Below are 23,088 nucleotides of genomic sequence, written 5' to 3'. Positions count from 1 at the left end.
TGCTACTATTTTAGGTTTTAGCAGAAAAAAAACCAAGAAAAAAACAGAATGCAGCCAATGTGTTTAGTTTCAGAAGTTTATAAGAACAAGCTGACAAAAACATATTGCCTAACAAGCTCTTTCTCTTTTATCTTCATGCACAAATAAGGTATAATTTGATACCTGTCCAAAAATGTAAGAAATATACTTACAGTATATTCTACAGGGTGGAGGATACACATCAGGTCATGTCCAGAAAAGCACAACAAAAACAGAAAATTAAACATTCACAGCTTAGCAAATACCTGACATATTTTTTTTTTACATTGAATTAATTGCATGAATGAATAAACAGTCTGCTGAATACATTTTCATGTTGGTAACATGTTTTCACTCTGCTGGCAAACTGAGGCCAAGTGAGGAACACAGGCTGGAGGCTGCACAAGTGTCACTTGTGACGCTGTGATCACTGAATCACCAACAGGCATGAATCTAATCGTTAAATGTCAGCATTGGATGCAGCGTGCAGGCACTGTTTGACAGCCTTTTCTCTCAAAGGTCATCAAATACCCTTGTGTGCAGATACTTGGCACCATGTACTGTAGCTTCATAGTAGTACTGGGGGATGCTCCGTATAAGCAGTGTGTCTCAATAAATGAATGATTTAATAATGTCAACAAGGGGGTTCTGTTTTTATTAGCGTGGGTTTGTCCATTTAATAGTCTACTGTTTTCTGTAGGTAGCACGGTGTGAAGCAGTTTGGCTGGTCTCCCCATTCTTGTGTGGGTTTTCTCCGGGTAGTCCATCTTCCTCCCACATTTCAACAACATGCATGTTTGCCCAACTAAATGTAAAAATTTTCCATTGGTGTGAATTTGAATGTGTAATTTGTTATATACGAATTAAAATATGTCCCACTAAAAGAAGAGTCTAAAGTGAGAACTCCTATTATTTGGGTAATGACAGTGATGCACTTTTCCACTTTGAGTTTATTAGGTAGATTACTGTCCCTTCCTGTAAACCGAAATCTAAAATTGTGCAAGTGTTAATGCAGAAGTTACATTCTAGAGCAGGGGTGTCAAACTAATTTTTGTCACGGGCCACATTGTAGTTATGGCTTCCCTCGGAGGGCCGTTATGACTGTGAACCCATATAAAATATTGTCTCATATAATGACATATACACAACAAATTGATGGATAACTAGTTTTAAAATCAGAAGCCAATAAAAAATGTTCAACTATTAAAAGGTGATTGGTAACATAAAATGCTTGCAATATCTCAACATTACACAAGTAAAGACACCAATTTTGGTATTTTCACAAGAAACATGAAGTCGACACATGATTTGCTTTCGCGGGCCACATAAAATTATGTTGCGGGCCGGATCTGGCCCCCGGGCCAACAGTTTGACCCCTGTGTTCTAGAGTGTAAGAGTCAATATAGACGCTGATGGTTGTAACATGCTCACCTGTGACGGTGTAAGGGTAATAGTTCCATGCCTTCTCTGTCACGTAGAAGATTTTAGGAACCACTGCTCGAGCCCAGCTGGGAAGTTTACTGCAGAGACAGAAAGCATTGAGGTGCTGCTGAAGCAGGCTTAAGGATCAAATTACTTCTGTATACAAAGCAGTCATCTTGTTCTACTTGCTCACAGCCCAGTTAAAAAGTTAGTAAAAAAAAAAAAAAATTTTGAAGTAATTAATATGGCAACACTGACCGCACCTTAGTAAACTAGCCCCACCCTATCTGCACACATGTTGCTTGCTTGTTTCTTTTAACTATGTTTGTGTTTATACGGGGACCTCGAGTGCCCTGCGCCTATAAATAAAATTAATAATTATAATTATTATAAAAATTATTAGTGACAGCAAGGCACATCAGCAGGGATGCACAATGAACAACTGAAGCCACTAAAGATATATCATAATGTATTTATTTTATTGATACTGACAAATAAACTCATTCATTTACAAAACTTATTTATTGCCTAGGCCTTCTAGAAAGGTGTAAAATATAAACAATTACAATATATGGGCTGTAGTTAGGGTGCACTGAATGAGGTGGTAGATTTTACTATAAAAATTAACAGTGCAGCAATATGAATAGGAAAGGTTCATATTATATTTAAAAAAATAGATATATATTCTATTATATTTTTGTCTAACATATAAAGTGAAAATAATACCTTTATTATCAGTTTGCAGTGGCATAGAACAGAACTGTATGAATTAAATGATATTACTATATATGATAGTCGGCAGTCAATGTCTATTCCGTCTGCCTCACAGTTCTGAGGACCAGGGTTCAATCCCCGGCCCCGCCTGTGTGGAGTTTGCATGTTCTCCCTGTGCCTGCGTGGGTTTTCTCCGGGCACTCCGGTTTCCTCCCATATCCCAAAAACATGCATGGTAGGTTGATTGAAGACTCTAAATTACCAATAGGTGTGAATGTGAGTGCAAATGGTTGTTTGTTTAAATGTGATTGGCTGGCAACCAGTTCAGGGTGTACCCCGCCTCCTGCCCGTTGATTACTGGGATAGGCTCCAGCACTCCCACAACCCTAGTGAGAATAAGCGGCACAGAAAATGGATGGATGATACTGTCTATATTATTATCTATTATATTTTATACAGCACTTGATTTGGATCTCATTAGATTGTACATGACTCTATAATGCACAATGTATCAAATGTAGCACGCTTCCAACTGCACTTCCTTTGACTGACAAAGACACTGACTGCGAATTAAAATTAATGTGGAATTAATGCATCTAATGCACTGTATAATATTGGGTCTCTCTTCATCTCTGTGCTAGGAGCAGACACTCCGCCTACACCTCCATCTGTTGATTTCTCCCATTTCTTGCTTTACTCAGTTAAATATGTCTGCCAGCAAATGTGTGGCCAAGCCTACAAGCGGGGTGAGCAGCTGCCCATTTTTTACGACATGGCTGGTAAAAACAACAATACATTTAAAAAGCTAAACGGAAACCAGTGTTTCAAAAAACAAACGGCATCATTTAACGTAATAATAAACTCAACCATTCACTCTGCTCTTAGTGACAGTTACTGGTAGGACCAACATCCATTCGATGCTGAAGTTGGATGGAATTAGGTAAATACAGAACAACAGCAGGCATGGCATGTTCCAGGTCAGACTGGTAAAAGATGCTTCAATGTTTAATTGAGTGCCAGAGAAGTGGGTTTTGGTAGAACAGTCAACCCCCTCCCGGAAAATAAGGGAGGATTTGGCAGAAATATTGTTCACCATCTTTAACATTTATAATGCTAATAACACTAGTTTGAATCTACTTTTAACTCAGAAAATACAAAAGTCAATAGAAAGGCAACTTTGCCCAAGTTAAACAACTTTAACACGAGGAGTCTTTGTTCCCTTCAAACTACTGCTTTTAAGAAGGGTTTAGGAAACTGTCCTTCAGCATTGTTAAGGATTTGGCATCATTAACTTATCATTAAGTGGTTGTTTTCCCCCCACATCATTGTGCTACTGGAAGTATTCTCCATACAAAATAATATTGAATGGCAGTATTTGAACAGAAATAACTTCTTCAGCTTTTACTTTGCTCCTCCAGGGCAGCACTGTGCCCAGTCAGCATTAATGGATCCTCCGGCATGGTGAATGCTGACACAGGTGATCGTGCTCCAATCAGTCGCCTGCAACATCTCTGTCCACCTATTTTCTCTTGCCCTTGTTCTCTCCTTTTCCATCATACTGTAGTTCGCTGGTTTAATGCACGTTAAACTAAGGTATTATACAGTATCACAGACAGGCTGACTGTATCGCTATGATACAGATATCCTTTGTAATTACCTGTGGAAAAGAGATTTGTTTGTAGACACTGGCACTTTTTAGAGGAGTGGGCAATTTCAATTTAAAGATATATAAAGGCATTTTTTTAGGGGAGGTGCATTCTAAAAAAATAATAACAATGACAATGATTGAAATAATATATTACCCTATTTAATTCAAGTGTAAGTGGAGCTTAAAATACAAAATACAATTACTATTTTTGATAAAATGCAGCAAAACTGAATGAACCTTGGTGGACTGTACGAAACTAATCTAAAGGCATGTAACTCCCTGGAATATGGCCATGAGACCCACAACATTGTGGAGGGACCAGCTGTCAGTCTGCTGGAACGGAAACTGCCAGAAAAGAAACTCTCCTCCGATAACGAGAGATCATCTTTAATACCGCGCAGAGAATGTTTTTAGAACGTGTGATAAGAATCACTTCAATTCCTCTAAGAATTGTTTTCTATGCCTCAATACGTGCTGTTTTGGTTCGCAACAGAGTTCCAATTGGCTCAACATTTAACTCAATGTGTGAACACCATTACCTATGAAGTGAGATAGAGTTGCAACTATACTAGGGGAAATGAAGGCATTAATTTGAGAGTGTCTATTGGAGCGGGGACACTAGTTAAGAAAAAATATTTATCATATACATCAGGGAAAGCAAATTGAGGACCATTGGCTTCTGAGAAGAGTCAACAATACACAAGTGACAACCAACAATGAGAGCAAAATACTGTCATTGTTTTCTACACAACTACAACGCAGTAGATTTGAGTCAATCGGGAGAGGTGGAAGCGACTGACCTGTTGAGGTAGACTCGTTTTTCTGTGAACTGTCCCTGCCCGTGCATGGGGTCCTCATACGGTTCGTTCTGGACGACTTCCACACCTTCTCCTCGGTCGCTCTGCTCATGGCTGTGTTTGCTGATCATGTACAGCTGCCCAATGCGGTACTGGAAGACAGAGAAAGAAAGGATAGATTTTCACCTCATAAAATATATCCTGGAAACAAGGCAACATATAATAGTATGTTTGGTCTCAAACAGTTGGAACAGGTGGCCCATGTTTGATGGCTAGTAACTGGCGGGCTGCTCTCGAGCAAAACAAGGCACTGGTATTACAAGCCATGGGTAGACTAAGAGCCTGCAGAGATACTAAACAACAACAATACACAACGCACAACAGCACTTGATAGACCAGAAGGACAATTGCTCCGTGTTTGAAGCTGTTACAACAGCAACAACAGACTTTTCCCACCGTTCATCATGGGATACTTGTGCGTGCTATAATAGTGAGAATATAAAGACTCTCCTCTTAATTCTCCTCTGATTTGTAGCGACACCTGATAAAGTTGAACTCATGGTTGACTTGTTCAGTTTCAAATGTTTTTTTAAATTTTATTAAATGATTAACAAACAGAACCTTTACATAATCATCGACAAATGTTTTAGTTTTATCTGAAATAATACTATGAAGATTTTATTTTTATTATCTCTCTCGTGGTGGAATAGTGGTTAGCACGTCTGCCAAAGTCAGGAAATGCGTGTTTGAATCTCTGTTGGAACATCTCTGTGTGGGGTCTGCACATTCTCCCCGTCAAGAGGGATTGGCTCCAGATACCCATGACCCTTATGTGGACGAGCAGTTTAAAACATGGATAGATTTGTTTTCTCTAACACGCTTTAAAACAGCAGGGCAGGAGGCCTGCAGATGGAAATTTAAACCCACCACACTCCCTTTGCTGCTTTCTTTTTCCTCTGACCTTTACCTGTCATGAAGTTGTGCTGTGAAATGCTGTCAGGGGGGAAACACAACACAATCATCTGCTGAATTACATTTCAACTCAGCACCCAGCTTGCATTGCAAATCTCTCAAGTAATTTATTCTCAGTTTCTGGCAATGATCAATACAACAAATACCTTTAGTTCCAGCAGCTCATCAGATGATAGTGAGAAAGATGCAGAACCAAGCAAAAACTGCTGCTTACGCCAGCATTTGTTGCAGCATTAAACATGTATACAAATGAAACTCCCAAACTCATTACACAATCCTTTAATAATGTTAAGACAGAGGCTGACCAATCTTGTTGTTTTCTTTTTTTCTTTTTTTTTTTTACATGTAGAATTTGATGAGATTCAATGCAAAAACTGAAAAAAAAAACCCTATGCTCTTAGGCTGCAATGCAGCTCTACAACCACATTATTGGCTGCAGTATTGCCGGTATGTAACACGTTACTCAAATATTACAGCTTTTTTAGGTAACTCGTTATAAAATGGCACTCAGATTATAGTCACTGTTTTTTTATATCAATGTGCATTACTATACTGGATATAGAATGCAGTTCAACATTCCTGATTTTTATTTACATTTTTTTAAGAGACATTTTAAGCGGCGGGGATACATTCAAGCTTAGCGAGAAAACGTTCCACCTGTAGATATGAATATATATACGACATGCCCCTTTGAGATGCGTGCCTACGACCATGCAAAGATATTGGGGGTAAAGTGTCAGTACATTCCATGTTTGTGGACAGCACGAAAACAAAAATAAGGATTCCTGCACATTGCATACTGTACAATGATCACAACAAGGAACTAGGAATAACCTTTTAAAAGGTAATATTTCATTTTATTTTTTTTTTTTTTTAATGTTCTGGATTGAGACCAACATGCTTATTCCTAAAAAGTATGTCCAATAGTATTGTAAGTCACTATAACATTATGCACAGTTTGAACATTAACATTGATCTTAAATATAGGAAAATAAAAAAAGGTACTTAAATGACTGAATTACAACCCCAATTCCAATGAAGTTGGGACTTTGTGTTAAACATAAATAAAAACAGAATACAATGATTTGCAAATCATGTTCGATCTATATTTAATGTAATACACTACAAAGACAAGATATTTAATGTTCAAACTGATAAACTTTATTGTTTTTAGCAAATAATCATTAACTTAGAATTTTATGGCTGCAACACATTCCAAAAAAGCTGGGACAGGGTGACAGACTGGGACAGAAATGCTAGCTTGTTGCCCATGTCTGGCTTCAAAACTCTCACAGTTTACAGTGTTGTTCATTGCATTGAAAATTCGCCCTAAGGGAGGGTAGTTGGTGACCTGCATGCACAAGTATTTTCTTGGCATGTTTCTGAGCCGGCGAAAGTTGATTCGCATTGTCGCAATTTTTGCCATCTGCACAACACCTCATTTTGGTTTAGATCCTCTTTTTAAAGCCAAAATATCTCCAAATAAGTGTGGATAATTTATTTTTTGCCACTAAATCCATCAAACGTGGAGATTCTGCTCCGGCTTCTCTCTCACACACACACACACACACACACACACACACACACACACACACACACACACTTTTCTTTTCACACTGTGTTTGTAGTTCGCGTACGTGTGTACATTGTCTTAACCATTGGGCAGCCCAATGGTTAAGCGGCCCAATGGTAAAGATCATCGCCTGCCACCAAGGTTCAAAACCCCGACTGGACCATCCGCCAACATCCCCCGGACTCACGGCTGTGGTGTCCTTGAGCAAGACACTGACACCCCGAAATGCTCCCTGGGCGCTTCAGCTGCCCCCTGCTCCAGTGTGTTCCACTAACATGTGTATGTGTTCGCTGTGATGGGTTAAATGCAGAGAACAAATTTCGTGTGCATGCATGCATGTTCATGACAATAAAAGATGATTCTTCTTGTGTGTATGTGTGTGTCTCTCTCTTTCTTGGGTGAGCCTCGGAGGTTTGTCATTGGCTGGCTTTAGCTGTTGATGACAGCAACCATGAAATGAGGTGTGTAAATGGGCTGGCATAAGCAGTAAATTTAAGGACAAACAAAAAAAATTCACGACTGCCCGAATTGTATATGCATAATTGATATCATTGATTCTTCAATATTAATATCTTTAATGTTCATATCTAGCTATCGATACGATAATGATATATCGCTCAGCCCTACACATGAAATCCATAGAAGTGGTTAATTTTTGGATTTTTTGTTAGTTTCTTAATAGATCTTGCAATGATAAATCCTGCACTGATAAAGACAATTTTAAATACTCTTTTCCTCACACCCTTCTCCTGTAGCCAATCTGTCACATTGGCTCCATTAATGAAGCATCATCACTTTCACAAAGCCCCAAACGCAATGAATGCATTTCTAAAATCAGCTGTGACAAGAGTGACGCTGCCAACTTCAGAGCAACTGTGAATAATGCAGCTGATCTCTACTCTTCTTCACACTTAGAAAGGAGGGATTGAAGGACGCTGATGCAGAGGACAAACTGAGTGTGAGGAGGACAAAGGGGAGAGTTGGTGAAAAAAAAAAAAATAGTATGACATCAGCCTCATTTAATGTCCATTTAATCAGGACATCAACAGTCCCTAGCGTCATCACCTAAAAATCACAAGGATGCGCATACATTTATGAGTGCCGACGTGATTATTTGAACAGTGTGCTTAGCCACAAAAACGCATTAGTGAAAGATTACACAATGGCAAATGGAAGCTTGTATAAACTGATTGAACAGCTCTTTTATTTGCAGCCACTCAAGCAAAACAGGCAATCACTTGTGAGATTAATGCAATAATGAAGTACTACTGGCTTGTTCCTATCTGGAATCTTCACAGGATAATCACGTTTCAGTCAAAAAACAAAGAGGCCAGTGCTTTTCTTGGCCTTATTTGATTTATCTGACAAGCCACTCTGATTTGTTATTGTCCTTAAAATAATGAAGTGGGTTGTCATCATTACAACACAGCACCAAATAAATACATTGATAAAACACACAACAGCTCCTGAAGGCCTCGTCATATTGTAATATAATAAACCTCCACTCACTGGCAGCACACCTCCCTACTTGAATATCAATGTGACGCAGTCTACACATTTATGGATTTGCTAATCACCAAACTGAACTTGTAATAGGACACATTGCTGCCCTCTGGGAGCATAGTTGCTGCCTAACAGCGAGACCATTTTACCCATGATCACTGAATCTGAAACACTCAGATTGTAACTTGAAAGCAGGGACCTTTCTTGTGTGATATTAATTGCTCTATTTCGCTGTGTAAGATGTAAAATTGCAACAACAATAACAGTGACAGCATAAAAATAGAGTTCATTGTTGAAATAAATTAACTCAGTGCTTTATTTGGTTTTAGTGTGTGGGTGGCCAAAATGTCACTTGCTGTTATGGTCACATGATGAAAACCTGCAGAAGTGTTTGCGTTCAGTTCGGCAGTCCTATAATAGTCTGCCATCACGTGTGTAAAGGACATTATGATTAAACAATTTAATATGACAAATACACTGATATGATTATCCAGTCACAGATTCCTAGAGGTGTGAAAAGTGGAGCCACTTTGTTTAATCTTAGCTTCTTGCATGATACGAAAATAAAAGGTCGGAGACGAATACTACAAGGCTTCTTTCTATACGAAGGAAATTAAATATCAAATTAAATTCAAATAATAAATACACTGTACTTTTGAGCTGAGCTAATGCAGCCCTATGGGGGGCACAAGTCAGTGCAAACTGTAGGCCGGTCCCAAGCCCGGATAAATGCAGAGGGTTGCGTCAGGAAGGGCATCCGGCTTAAAACGTTGCCAAACAAATATGAGCGTTCATCCAAAGAATTCCATACCGGATCGGTCGTGGCCCGGGTTAACAACGTCCGCCACCGGCGCCGTCAACCTGCAGGGCGCTGTTGGAAATTCAGCTACTGTGGGTCGAAGTCGAAGTCAAAGAAGAAGAGGTGGAAAGCGGGTTCTTCGGCAGAAAGAGAAGAGGAAAACACAGAGCCTAGAACTGAATGTGGGGACTTTGAATGTTGGGACTATGACAGGAAAATCTCGGGAGTTGGTTGACATGATGATTAGGAGAAAGGTTGATATATTGTGTGTCCAGGAGACCAGGTGGAAAGGCAGTAAGGCTAGAAGTTTAGGGGCAGGGTTTAAATTATTTTACCATGGTGTAGATGGGAAGAGAAATGGAGTCGGGGTTATTTTAAAAGAAGAGTTGGCTAAGAATGTCTTGGAGGTGAAAAGAGTATCAACCGTCCAGAGCAATGGTGAGTGTGGCACGGAAGTGAAGAAACGGGTCCAAGCAGCTTGGAACGGGTGGAGGAAAGCGTCAGGTGTGTTATGTGACAGAAGAGTCTCTGATAGGATGAAGGGCAACAATTATTTTATTTATTGTTACTTGGCTGTTTCTAAACCTGCTTGCCTTTAATCACTGCCATTTACGGTTGTTGAATTCAAATATCCATGTTAATATGGAGGACTGGCAGTGAATGAGTAAAGAGTGTTCCTGCCTGTCTGACTTGACTTTTCATTTTTGGACTCAAGCAAATAAGTCACTGTTAAGGCCTTTTCATACTGCACTTGCTCAGTGTGAAAGGACGACGACAACGGCGGCAATGTTGGTGTGGCCATCCCATATTTGGAAGTGGTGACGCAACAGCCCGGAAGGAAGTCGGGAGGCTTTCCCCCTAAGTGGACCGCAACTTGGCAATATGTATTTATCATTGTTGGAAAAGAAAGACCTAATTTTGCTTATTTGAAGGAGGAGGAGGTGACGCAGCATTTCGGAATTTAAATTCGTTCGTGAGCTTTCTAGTTCCAGGAAGAGTGCTTCAAGGTCTATTTCAGGCTGAGCAGGGAGCTTTGAAAGGGAGTTTGAAAGCCTCCCGCATAGACGTCTCAGTATATCATTTTTCTGTTGGCCCAAAGTTCAGGATAGTGGGACACCGCAATTATTATGCCTTCCTCTATTTCCCCCTTGCTGTTTACTATACAAGTCTGCCAAAATAGCACTCAGAAATCACTTCCCCAGCCCCGCGGAGGAGATTTTTGACCACTGCGTCAAAGCTCCAAAGTAGAACATTTTCTAACCGATGACACGACGCAGAGCGTCAGACGCCCTCTGCGTTGATGCGACACTCGGCTTCACCTCAAAACATGCTGACGCCCACTCATCACACACACAATGAATGGGAAAGTCGAGGGCGTCAGACGAATCGCCAAGTGCAGTGTGAAAAGGCCCTTAGTAGGCAGTAACTTAATGTTAGTTAGATTAACAACAATTTCTAATGTTATAAATTAAAAACCAATATGACAATAAATACTGTTAAATTAGTGAACAGGCAATTTTTCAATGGACAGTTTTGTTATTATTTGATAGCATAGCATGATTATTGCTGCAGCAATAATATGGTTTTGGAGGTACTGTATACAAATGTAAGCATTGGATGAATGTGGATAGAAGTGCACGGTAATATATCATGTGAAGATGTCATCCACAAAAAACTGTGGGAAAATCACACAGAAACTACTAAAGCCTATTGAGAAGGACTCGGCTAGCAAGAAAAAGAGGTTTTTCGGTTTTCCTGCTTTCACCTCTGCGCCCCACCTGTACTGTCAACCTTCCTGCAAACATTTAAGCGCAATTGACCGAGCAGGGCAAGCTCAAGTTTGCCACGGGCAAGCAAAAATTTGAAGGCACTTGCCCTTAAAAGTTAATTTCGAGCCCAGATATCTATAAGATAACCGATTCTAAAAACATTCCATAGTGATAGCCCTTTTACCCTAATTTAGCGTCGCCGTCGGCACGGAGCTCAAAATGGGCATTCGTATCTTCTTATCCATATCTGTGAGCCAGCCTAGTATGTTAAAAATGGATCGGGGGAACTGCAACTGTGTCAGGCTGTCAGCATCAAAGGTAAGTGTGCAGATTAATTTTCGCCAATTAAACTGCCTCGGAACAGAAGTCCGCAGGCTGTCGCAAGCCGGGCACTCTGGTAGGTAGCTGCTAGCCGCTAACGCTGGCAAACTAGCGCCAAAGTCTATCATTTAATCAATGACAGCGTATTAAATTAGCGATTGAACGTGGTTTCGGGATGGTGTTGTGTTGATGTTAGGCAACAGTATTGGTAATCGAAACTGCAGTTTGGACAGCATCCAGTCGAGGTCCGGCGGCAGGGACTGCTCTCGGCTGGCTGCCGCAGCATTGTTCCTGGCAGAACCCTTGAAGAGCTGGGGGAGCACTTCAGAATAAAAGCCAACAATTCGCAGGGCATTAAATCGATTGCAATTGGACTGTTCTGTTTATCCAGTTGCAATCAATTCAATGCCCTGAGAATGAAATGACCTGTATGAATGAGAATATTCAGAGGCAAAAGCCTAACAAGGCATTCATGTCCAATGGTATGGTATGCCAATATTCTTGCCCAAAGATTTCGTCTTTCTTTTGCCTTGAAATAAATTTTTGCACGCTTATGGTGCAATAGGACTTTCCACAAGTTTTCTTCTCAGTTACATATATATTGTGGATGCTTCCCTTTTCAATATAGCGTCTATTTCATAATCGCTATCTCACGGTATTGTTATTGTTGGCATTATAGCAATAATATCCTTTGCGAGTTACTCAGTGATTTCCACCACTTAAAAAAACAGAAGTCCCACATTTTTGGTGTAAATTAATATTGAATTTAAATAAATAAATGGTCTCAATCCATTATAAATGTTGGCTTGTGTAACGGAGCTTTGCAGCCTTTCACACATTCATTAATCACACACTTAAATAATCCCATAAGGCTGCACTGTGATGGAACCCCATCCCTTTGCACTTTCATTACCTGCGACGGCACACACACAAAGACGCGCACACTCACACTCACACACACACACCTTGTTCCATGCACATTTAATCAACTGAGCAAGTGTACCGTGCATCGGGCTGCTCTCTCTCGATAAGATTATTCTTGAGCTGTAGGCCTCCGAGTCATGGGGGCACCAGGAGTGTAATTAGTGGGAGCGTACATGACAGGAGGATGGAGGAGAGAGAAAGGGCAAAATAACACGACAGGAAAGATTACACATGATGATGTGGTAGTGATAAATATGATTAAGAAGTTATTGGTGCAAACCCAACTGAGCATAACAACATCAACCAATCTAACATCTCGTGGCTGCCCACTTGCAATGCCTCTACCTTCTACTACAGATAAACCTCGATTTAACAATGGTTTGTAACAGCAAGAGACAACGTGCTAAAAGCTACTGATCTTGGCATGAATGTCGTTGCAGCGCGTTGTGATTTACAGAACCAACACACACCTGCTATATCCTGTGTGTGACAAGAGAATAGTGTGACGAGTGCTGTAACATGACATCATTGTGTGTGTGTGTGTGTGTGTGTGTGCGTGCATATGTCGGTGTCTGTATGTCTGTATTCATGTGTTTTGTCACTTGCCCTTTAAGCCCTCCTCTGTCATTTTCACAGTTTCAGCTACGTATGTCATTCAGTATTCACATAGTGTGCGTTCAGAACAATTAATTCATGACCACGTTTAATGGAAAAGATGGATGTGCGAGACCTTCCTTCGGGAAAACCATGAATGGGGTTTATAAAGCACAGCGATGTCCAGCTAATAGTATGTAGGGTTAAAATTGTGATATGACAATAAAATAATTTCTTTCGAATTGAGAAAGGAGATAGAAAAACCTCAGACCTAAAAAAAATAAATGTTTTACATACAGGACTTGTCGAGGAGAAATAAGTGCAACAAAGCCAGCTCAAAGACATTTGTAAAGGCCAGAATTGCTTTGAAATGTGAATCCATTTGTCAAGTGTTCGAGTAAATATGTTTAAAGTTGTTTAAAGCGCTACACCTTGCCATTGAGATGATCACATTTTAATTGGGGTGTTACTAGAGGTGAAAATAAAGTGCTGTGCTAGGAAGTTGGCTCTGGTGTGGTTGCATATTTATAAGTGGGGAAGTGAAAGTTAAATAATATATAATCTATTTATGAATGGGCTTCAATATTGATATCAGGAAAAAGGCAGGGGAAGAACCGTAAATACCTGAAAAATGTATAGCGATGGGAGTAGGTAGGGGATGATGTCCCAGCCAGACCAAAGAGATGGCACGCAAGGAGAGGATGGACGAATGAACACAGGATAAATGACAGACACGATGGGGCAGAAAATGAATCAGACAACTCTATACTTAGGCGGTAGAGTTAAGAAAACCTTACCAAGGTGTTATAAAAATTCAAAATCTGTAGAAATAGTGGAATTGTACAAAACCACACACTTGCTTGGTACTAGCCATGGGCCGGATACCGGTTTTAAGATAAACTGCGGTTTAAAAATAATAATAATTTTAAAAATATATTAAAAAAACATCACAGTTTCAAAACTGCTATAAATTTCCATCAGCGGTATGAGCTGTTTGTTTTTTGTGGGGTTTTTTTTAGGCATCAGTGACACGACCCCTCCCCCTCCAGTTGTTGGTGCAAGCAGTCAATGAGGGTACTGTGGTTTGGTAGAGGAAGGATATTAGATTTACGAGCAAACCACCCATCACTCCTTGACAAACATAACGTTAATACACAGTATTACTATAACGCGGTCTTGAAATAAACATGTTCAACAAGCTACGAGAGTTACCATGTCAACAACTGCTGAAGAAAATACTATAGCCTCGCTACCGAGGCGGATAACTAGCGAACTAGCATGGCCAACATCAGTTCGTTCCCACTTTGACGTTACTTCACAAATAGGAGAAGAGCGGAGAAGTAGCTATTAATTTTCTGAGAAATAAGTACTTTTACTGTTGTATTACATCTTGATTTTATTAGAAAAATTGGATTGTTTACTTTCTTTTTATGTTTGCCAATTTACCTACTGTGTGCATTCAGTGGAAAAACATTATTTACCCAAACATTTCAAAATACAGTGGTGCATTCAGAGTTTTTCGAGATGAGCTGTCTATCGGTCGAGTTTTGGCTTTGACTTGCGAGCCCAAACTTCTGATACGAGCGCTGTATGATGGTAGGTGGCTTCACTCACTCTACAACAAGCAGAGTTATATATTAGTTATATATAGTTTATTATTAGTTTTAATAAAGTCTTCAAAAAAGAGGCTTTAAGCTGTTGAACATCCCCCCCCCCCCAGATTGAAGAAGGACGAGGGGGTGGGGTGCAGGAGACAATGAGAAGAGGCAAGCATAATGGCGGAAAACCAAGAAGACAAAATGGAAAAAACAAAAAATCAATTTAAAAACAAAATTTTAAAAAAGCTTTCGGTACTAGAAATTTATTGCACCAAGGCAAGAAAAATATTCATGCAACAGACAGGAATGCCGCCTTAGATTATGCGGGGTATAAAGGATGACCCTCCGAGCGATCCCTTTGTTGCAAAGCCATCGCCGAAAATGCCGGGCCATATGGAGAGATGCTCTCGACCGCTTGGCAGCTGATTGTCTGCTGACCAGCATTTGAGTAAATGAGATCTGGAATCGTGATGAGTGAACTCCCTCTGGATCGCCTGGAAGCAGCCGAGCTTCATTCGGTGTTTCCTACGGATGATAATGGAGGCGAAGGTAACTTGTTTCCAACTCGCGTTAGCTACATTTAGTGAACAAACACGCTCCTTCAATCCTTGTTACATAAAAACATAATTTAGTCCCACTAGTTCACATTAAAATGCAACATCTGTTGCCAGTACTGATTTGAATTTTCCATTTCCAGCTCGTCCATCTTGCAGTAATTCAACACCCACGAGTCGAATGTATAGGATTGCGACGAAGAAAACTAATATTTTTTTACCCTTGCAAAACACGGCATCAATAAAAAGTATTCTCTAGTAATCGTATGTATTTTTTAAAAGTTAGAGGTTATGCATCCAGTAGACGTTCCCCTCCCATTCCAGTATGCAGTGCAAACGAAAAAAAAAGGTAATTGAAAGCTTTTTTTTCTCCGTCCCACTATAGCAATTTCAACAATGTATTTTTAATAGTAATGGTTAGATTTAGATGGTTAGACATCCGCCTCACAGTTCTGAGGACCTGGGTTCAAATCCGGCCTCCCCCGTGTGGAATTTGCATGTTCTCCCCGTGCCTGCATGGGTTTTCTCCGGGTACTCCGGTTTCCTCCCACATACCAAAAACATGCATGGTAGGTTGATTGAAGACTCTAAATTGTCCATAGGTATGTGAGTGCGAATGGTTGTTTGTTTATATGTGCCCTGCGATTGGCTGTTGTACAGTTACAGTTGTAATCGTTAATATATTATGGCTTCAATATTTGTTGTTTGTTTGTATTTCTAAGGGTTTGGCTCTGTTGTAGGTGTTCATCACTTAACCATTAGGTAGCAGCAATGCACTTTAAACATTCCCAGTCTGCAGGAAATCAAGAAGAAGACACAAAGAAGAAACATGACAACATGTAGAATGAATACAATGTGATGATCCAATAAGAAAGTGAATAAAAAAATAAATACCAGACTGATTCTTGAGAATGCCACACTGTGCAAACCCAACTGTCCGGAACAGTTAGCTCAGTCAGCGACGGCCGACCCACTGTCAAACTATCTGCATGATGGGCAATCGCTCACGCAAAGGATCTAGCTAGTAGCCGCGAATGCTAATGTAAACAAATCCCATGAACACTTTCTATCTCGTCCGTGAAAGGCCCCGTTCACTGAGCGAACACAAAAACACAAGTGCTTCAACTGCCACGCTTTTTTTTTTTTATAAACATTACAGGAGTGGCACGGAGTCGCGGATTTCTTTAACATGATACATGCATCACACTCGATCAAGTGCTTCATCTTCAGGTGATTTTACACGGATATGCCTGCCTTCATCATAACTTCTTTTATACACGTTTTGCAGACTATGGTTGTTTTCAAATGATCAACATGCCCTTCTTGGGCAACTATTTATGGCTCGCTAGTCGCTAGCATCTTTTCCTCAAGGTTGCCGGAAGTCTTGCGGAGTAAGGAAAGTATAGAAAATTAAATCGGTGATCCCCTTTTTCCTTTTCAAGCTTCTTGATATATCACCCAGCAGTAATCACAAGTTAATCAAATTGCCCTTGCATCGCACCATATCTGATCAAAAATTTAACTACCAAAAAAGTTTTGCGGTTAACATATATGCCCTGAATAAAAGCAAAAACAACTGTCTCTCGATGTACGGCCACTACGCTCTGTGACTTTAGTAAAACTTCAATTTGGTCGAAAACAAACTTTCCCATTGAGGTCAATAATATGTGAATCTGTCTAATATAAAGACAGAACTTCTTAGAACTTCAAACATTGTTTGAACTAATTTTGTCCGTACAATTGCATGTCATTTGCAGTGTTCGTACTTCAAGGTATGTATAGCATTTTTATAGAAAGCACTGTTTCTGAAGTGTGTTACAGAAGGACTCGCCAGTGGTTCAATGTACTTGTCAATACAGGTGCGGTAACACTTAAATTGCAGGAAAATTGTCAACTTAGATAGATACTGAAGTTTTTGTCTGATTTTCCAACAAGATTCTCCTGATAGCCCATTAGTCAACAAGAGAAAAAGGACATCTTATGAGGCCATTTTATACTGACAGACAAATTAATCTCCAGAAGCATAATTTGCAGTAAAGTCAGTGACAGTCCCCTACCATTACAGAACCCCACTACCATAGAAGAGGATTAAGGAAAATTGCACTCGTCTTTTTTTCCAAAATGCTTTTCAACAATGAAAATACATTGGTTCAAAGACCCTTTTTCTCAATTAACTCAAATCGCTTTTCCGTCTTCAGCTTCCCATCACAGGCTCCTCAAACATATCCTTTTACTTTTGCCTTCTCCTCCCATTTTCCTTCAATCTACCGTATTTTCACAACTATAAGGCGCACTTAAAAGTCGTAAATCTTCTCCAAAATGGACGGGGCGCCTTATAATGCGGCGCCTCATGTGTGCAAAGAGTTCCAAAATCTGTAAATGTTGTTGTGTGACTTTGATGAGCGCTCCACTTGACTGATTGGGAGCATTTCCTGCCGACACGCTGCTTATATAGAGGAAAGGCGGACGTGACTGAAGACAGTATGGCTGGATGGACGAGGAGAAAATGAGAGAGTGGCTGAGTGAGGTGTACGTAAAGAGACCGGATGTTATCTTCCACGCATCACTGTCCCTGTTGATCTGTGACTCCATGCGCGCCCATCTCACAGCCACTGTGAAAAAGTGCAGCTAATGAACTCGGAGCTTGCCATCATTCCCGGAGGCTTGATGAAGGAACTCCAACCGCTTGACATCGGTGTAAACAGGGCGTTCAAAGTGAAGTTGCAAGTGCCGTGGTAGCGATGGATGACAGATGGCGAACACAGATTCACTAAGACGAGGAGGCAGCGCCGGGCGAGTTACGCCACCATATGTGAATGGATTGTGGATGCCTGGGCTAAGGTATCTGCTTTGACTGTTGTCAGAGCTTTCGCGAAAGCCGGCATCATTGCTGAACAGCCCCCCAGCAACGAGACTGACTCAAGACAATGACAAGAGGGAACCCGGCATGTTTGAACAGCTGTTCATTTCGGATACAGAAGATGAGGACTTTGATGGATTTGTGGATGAGGATTGATCAAAAAATATTGTGAGTACATTGTTAAATACTTCAATAAAGTACAAGCGAACACTCTGTTTACATTGTTAAATACTTCAATAAAGTACAGCCGAACTCTGTTTTGCTCCCGCTGCCTTTTTAAAAACATTGTTTTAGCGTGCATGCCTGCTACCGTATGTTTTAAGCTAGCGTATGTTTTACCATGCCTGCGCCCAATAATACGGTGCATCTTATGTATGTGTTAAATATAGAAATAGAACCCGTAACTGAGACTGTGGCTTTTAATGCGGTGCGCCTTATGGTCGCGAAAATACGGTACTTGTCATACATACTCAGAGACTGTTCTTGAATGTTCAGTCTCTTGCATAGTCTCGCCTTTCCACTGTCGCCACAAGACCGTCAAATACCATTTACTCATTGGAAGAAAAATGGCCACTCGGTTGTTCTTACAATAATCCAAAATAAGAATGAAAAGAAATTCATTATTTCACAGGCAAATAGTAAAACGGTTTTACACAAAATATGAAAGGGGAGAGGACAAAGGTGTGTATGCATTGTGGTTTGCTAAAAACAGCAAAGACTGTATAAAAATAGGACATGGCATCCTAACTTGTACATAAGACTGCACACGGCAGTTTGTGCCATTAAGTTGTGACATTTTGAGACATTTGTGCACTCCATTTTGTGCTTCTACATTTTGAGTCTGGATACGGTTGATGATCTCATCTGGCACAGTCCTTCACTTTTTTTTTTTTTTTTTTCAAGAGTGACCCAATTTGCTCTGCAAACAGTGGCTAATCATGTGGGTAAATGGCTAGGGAGGGACTTTGTGAGTAAATGTAACTCAAATGAAAGGTCAGGCTGAGTGAATAAAGCATTGATGGGAATGCCCACTGGGGTGTTTGTGTGTGTGTGTAAGCTATTTATATCTAGACTGGTTGAAGTCTAACTATTGTACATCACCAATGATGAAGGACAGTTAATTTCAGATAAATTGCCTCCTCTTTCACTCCTTAGTTACTTTTGGGTCTTTTTACAGTTCAACACTGTTTAACGTGCACTTATACTGTATAGCGCTTTATCTACACCATAAGGTGCCCAAAGTGCTTGATAAAGCCTCACATTTACCCATTCACGCACACATTCATACAAAAGAAATATTTTCTCATTACCAAGTGGCTCTCAAACAAAATCATACGAGACACAATTCTATAGTATACTAACAATATAGAGAGAAAAATGTAAAAATAAAATGCATGCAGTAAATAAAGAAACAAAAATGTTTGCATGTGAAAATTTTGGTTTCCTGGTTTAGAGCATTTCCACTTTTAAATGATATTTCTTGCACTGTACGTGTTGTTAAAATGTTGACTGTTGTTAAAATAAAAGGTGATGTAACACAGTGGTAAACATGACCCTGTCCCAGCTTTTTTGGAACGTGCTGCAGCCATAAAATTCTAAGTTAATGATTATTTGCTAAAAACAATAAAGTTTATCAGTTTGAACATTAAATATCTTGTCTTTGTAGTGTATTCAGTTAAATATAGGTTGAACATGATTTGCAAATCATTGTATTCTGTTTTTATGTTTAACACAACGTCCCAACTTCATTGGAATTGGGGTTGTACATACATACATACATACATAGGCGGCACAGTTGATGACTGATTAGCACATTTGGCTCACAGTTCAATCCAGGGCCCACCTGTGTGGAGTTTGCATGTTCTCCCTGTGCCTGTGTGGGTTTTCTCTGGGTACTCCAGTTTCCTCCCACATCCCAAAAACATGCGTGGTAGGTTGATTGCAGACTCTAAATTGCCCGTAGGTGTGAATGTGAGTGCAAATTGTTGTTTGTTTATATGTGTGCCCTGCGATTGGCTAGCGACCAGTTCAGAGTGAAATGAGGAGGGAGTCACAGCTTCAAAAACCACCACATTCAGACGCATCCGGGAGACGGGCTACAACTGTCGGGTTCCTCGGGTCAAGCCACTTCTGAGCCTGAGCCAACGTAGGAAGCGTCTCAACTGGGCCAAGGAGAAGATGGACTGGACTGTTGGCCAGTGGTCGATGGTCCTCTTTTCCGATGAAAGTAAAGTGTGCCTTTCATTCGGGAATCAAGGTCCAAGGGTTTGGAGGAAGACGGGTGAAGAACAGAACCCAAGCTGCTTGAGGTCCACTGTGAAATATCCACAGTCAGTCGTGATTTGGGGTGCAATTTTTAGAGCAGGTGTTGGTCAACTCTGCTTTCTTAAATCCAAGGTTACCGCAACAGTCTACCAGAATCTTTTTGAGGACTTCATGATTCCTTCTGCTGAGGATCTGTATGGAGATGCAGATTTCATCTTCTATCAGGACCTGGCCCCTGCCCATATCCCCAGAAGCACCTAAACCTGGCTTGATGTCCATGCCATCACAATGGTTGACTGGCCGGCCAACTCGCCAGATCTAAACTCCACTGAGAATCTATGGGGTATTATCAAGAGAAAAATGGGACCCAAAAACAAAGAAGAACTGACAGCAAGCATCAAGGAAATCTGGGCTTCCATAACTCCCAGGCAATGCCACAGGCTGATTGCCTCAATGCCACAGCGCAACGCGGGAGTGATTAAAGCAAAGGGATAGCCAACCAAGTATTGAAGATTAACATATCGTTTTGAAAGTACCATATTTTGATTGATTTGTGTCCCTAATTGCTCTCTTTTTACCCCTACAAAAACTGAAGTAAATGGTGATTTCTTACAGTATTCTAATTTTTTTAATTCCTGATTTCGTGGGTTTTATGAGCTGGAAGCCCAAATTATGTAAAAATATACAAATAAAAACTTGAAATTGTTTAAATTGTGGGCAAAGAATCTATAATCTATGAAAGTTTAATTTATAGAATAGAATTATGGAAATAAACTTTTCCATGATATTTTTTTTTTGGAAAGGGTCTGTGTATATATAACTAATTAACTGACTAACCAAATAAAATCTAACCGTTTACCAAAATGACAGTCAATCAGAAATTGACTGAGCCACAACGTACGTCCTTTTGTATAGCACTGTCATGCTGCTGTAAAAGGCACATTATGTCTCGCAGGTTTTGCATCGCATCTTTGGTGAATAAGTCAAACTTCAGTGCTCTGTTGCTAATGCTAACGGTTAGCCGTGGTTCTTCCAGGCCACTGGAGGACCACTACTGCGCATGTGCAACACTAGAAAGACTCCGATATCAACTACTGCGCATGTGCGTCAGGCCACCGGCCAGAAGAGGCACGCAACAAGCGAGCAAGCGAGAGGAATGGAGAGGAAAAACAAAGCTTAAAAAAAATTATATCACCTATGAAATGAATTGTCTCTGATTTTAATCGTTGAGGTCGTCGTGATTAATTGACTAATCGTGGCAGTCCTACTAATGATTATTAGGAAATGGTCAAAAGCAAAAATCTTCCCCTGACTCCTGGACACTGCGGCAACTCTCTGCTGTCTGTACTGTACATGCATATCCCTCTTCCTTCAGTCTCACCAATCGATGACATCGAGACCCTTTGCATATTGCTGATGTAATGTTCTCCTGAATGGCACTTCACACTGTCCACAGGGCCCATGTTACTTTCTCAGCGCAATAAAGTACATTGGAAACCAACCTCAGCAATGTTCCCAACCATGTTCACAATATTTCAGGTCGATGGACAGCAGTGTTTTGCATGTCGCTCTTGAATCATAGCTATTTTTAACAGTGTGACTGGCTGACAGCAAAACAGCAAGATGTAGAACTGCCTTTTTTTTCCCCACATCTGTCAAGTTGTCAACTCAAAGTACCTCAATTATGGATTCCCTTCAAGTAAAGTGGACAATATTTAAACATCAGACTAGAACTACTGGTTGCAGAAAAAATGAAGGCATGTCCTCAACTATATAATTGAGCCTAAGTGAGTATACAATCTCAACTCATTTGATTGTGACTACGGAATTTACAAACAAAATGACACCACTGTTCGTATGTGTGTGTGTGTGTTGGGGGGTCAAAAATAGTTACATATTTCGGCAGAACGGTACCGTCCTAATTTGTCTATTGTCATAGTCGATCATGGGTCTCCTGCAATGCTTTTCCACAAGAAAAAAAACGGTTCTTAATGTCCCAAGCCACACCAATTTTTTTATTATTATCTTTGATTTCCTTTTATTGTCCTTTTATTGGGTTTGGAAATGCCCAGGATGCCATTTTTCAAGCTATTCAAAATGCCTGGCAGAAGATACAACTGGATTTCTCATAAATATCGCAGGCGTGCTGGAGCCTATCACAGCAATCTTCGGGCGAGAGGCGGGGTACACCCTGAACTGGTCGCCAGCCAATCGCAGGGCACATAGAAACAAACAACCATTCGCACACATATTCACACCTCAGGGCAATTTAGAGTCTTCAATCAACCTACCACGCATGTTTTTGGGATGTGGGATGAAACCGGAGTGCCCGGAGAAAACCCACGCAGGCACGGGGAGAACATGCAAACTCCACACAGGCGGGGCCGGGGATTGAACCCCGCTCCTCACAACTGTGAGGCTGACGCTCTAACCAGTCGTCCACCATGCCGCCGATTTAAAATAAAATAAATAATAATAATCCCCTCCTTTAGCAGTTACCTTATCGTGCTCGAGGGGTTTGTGCGTCCCAGTGATTCGAGGAGCTAAATTGTCAGGGGCTTTATGCCCCTGGTAGGATCACCCAGGGCAAACAGGTCCTAGGTGAGGGACCAGAAAAAGCACGCTCAAAGACCCTCTATGATGATGAAAATAAATGGACGCTGTTTCCCCCTCGCCCGGACACGGGTCACCGGAGCCCCCCTTGGGAGCCAGGCCTGGAGGTGGAGCTCAATGGTGAGTGCCTGTTTTGTAACTCCC

At 40.6% G+C, this 23,088-nt stretch overlaps 1 protein-coding gene across 1 annotated transcript in view; it reads right to left on the bottom strand.

The window, feature by feature from the left end:
• Positions 1 to 23,088, bottom strand: part of LOC133476222 (cytoplasmic phosphatidylinositol transfer protein 1-like) — a 67,167-nt gene that overhangs the window by 20,118 nt on the left and 23,961 nt on the right. The window contains exons 2-4 of the mRNA XM_061769338.1: positions 4,603 to 4,751; positions 1,450 to 1,538; positions 192 to 199 (exon numbers count right to left, since the gene is read on the bottom strand). Of these exons, the coding sequence (XP_061625322.1) occupies positions 192 to 199; positions 1,450 to 1,538; positions 4,603 to 4,751 (246 nt within the window). The remainder of the gene's footprint in view (positions 1 to 191; positions 200 to 1,449; positions 1,539 to 4,602; positions 4,752 to 23,088) is intronic.

Source organism: Phyllopteryx taeniolatus, chromosome 4, assembly GCF_024500385.1.
Source record: "Phyllopteryx taeniolatus isolate TA_2022b chromosome 4, UOR_Ptae_1.2, whole genome shotgun sequence".
NCBI lineage: Eukaryota > Metazoa > Chordata > Actinopteri > Syngnathiformes > Syngnathidae > Phyllopteryx > Phyllopteryx taeniolatus.
Note: the sequence above shows the minus strand (reverse complement) of the source record. Positions and strands in the feature narration are given on the sequence as shown.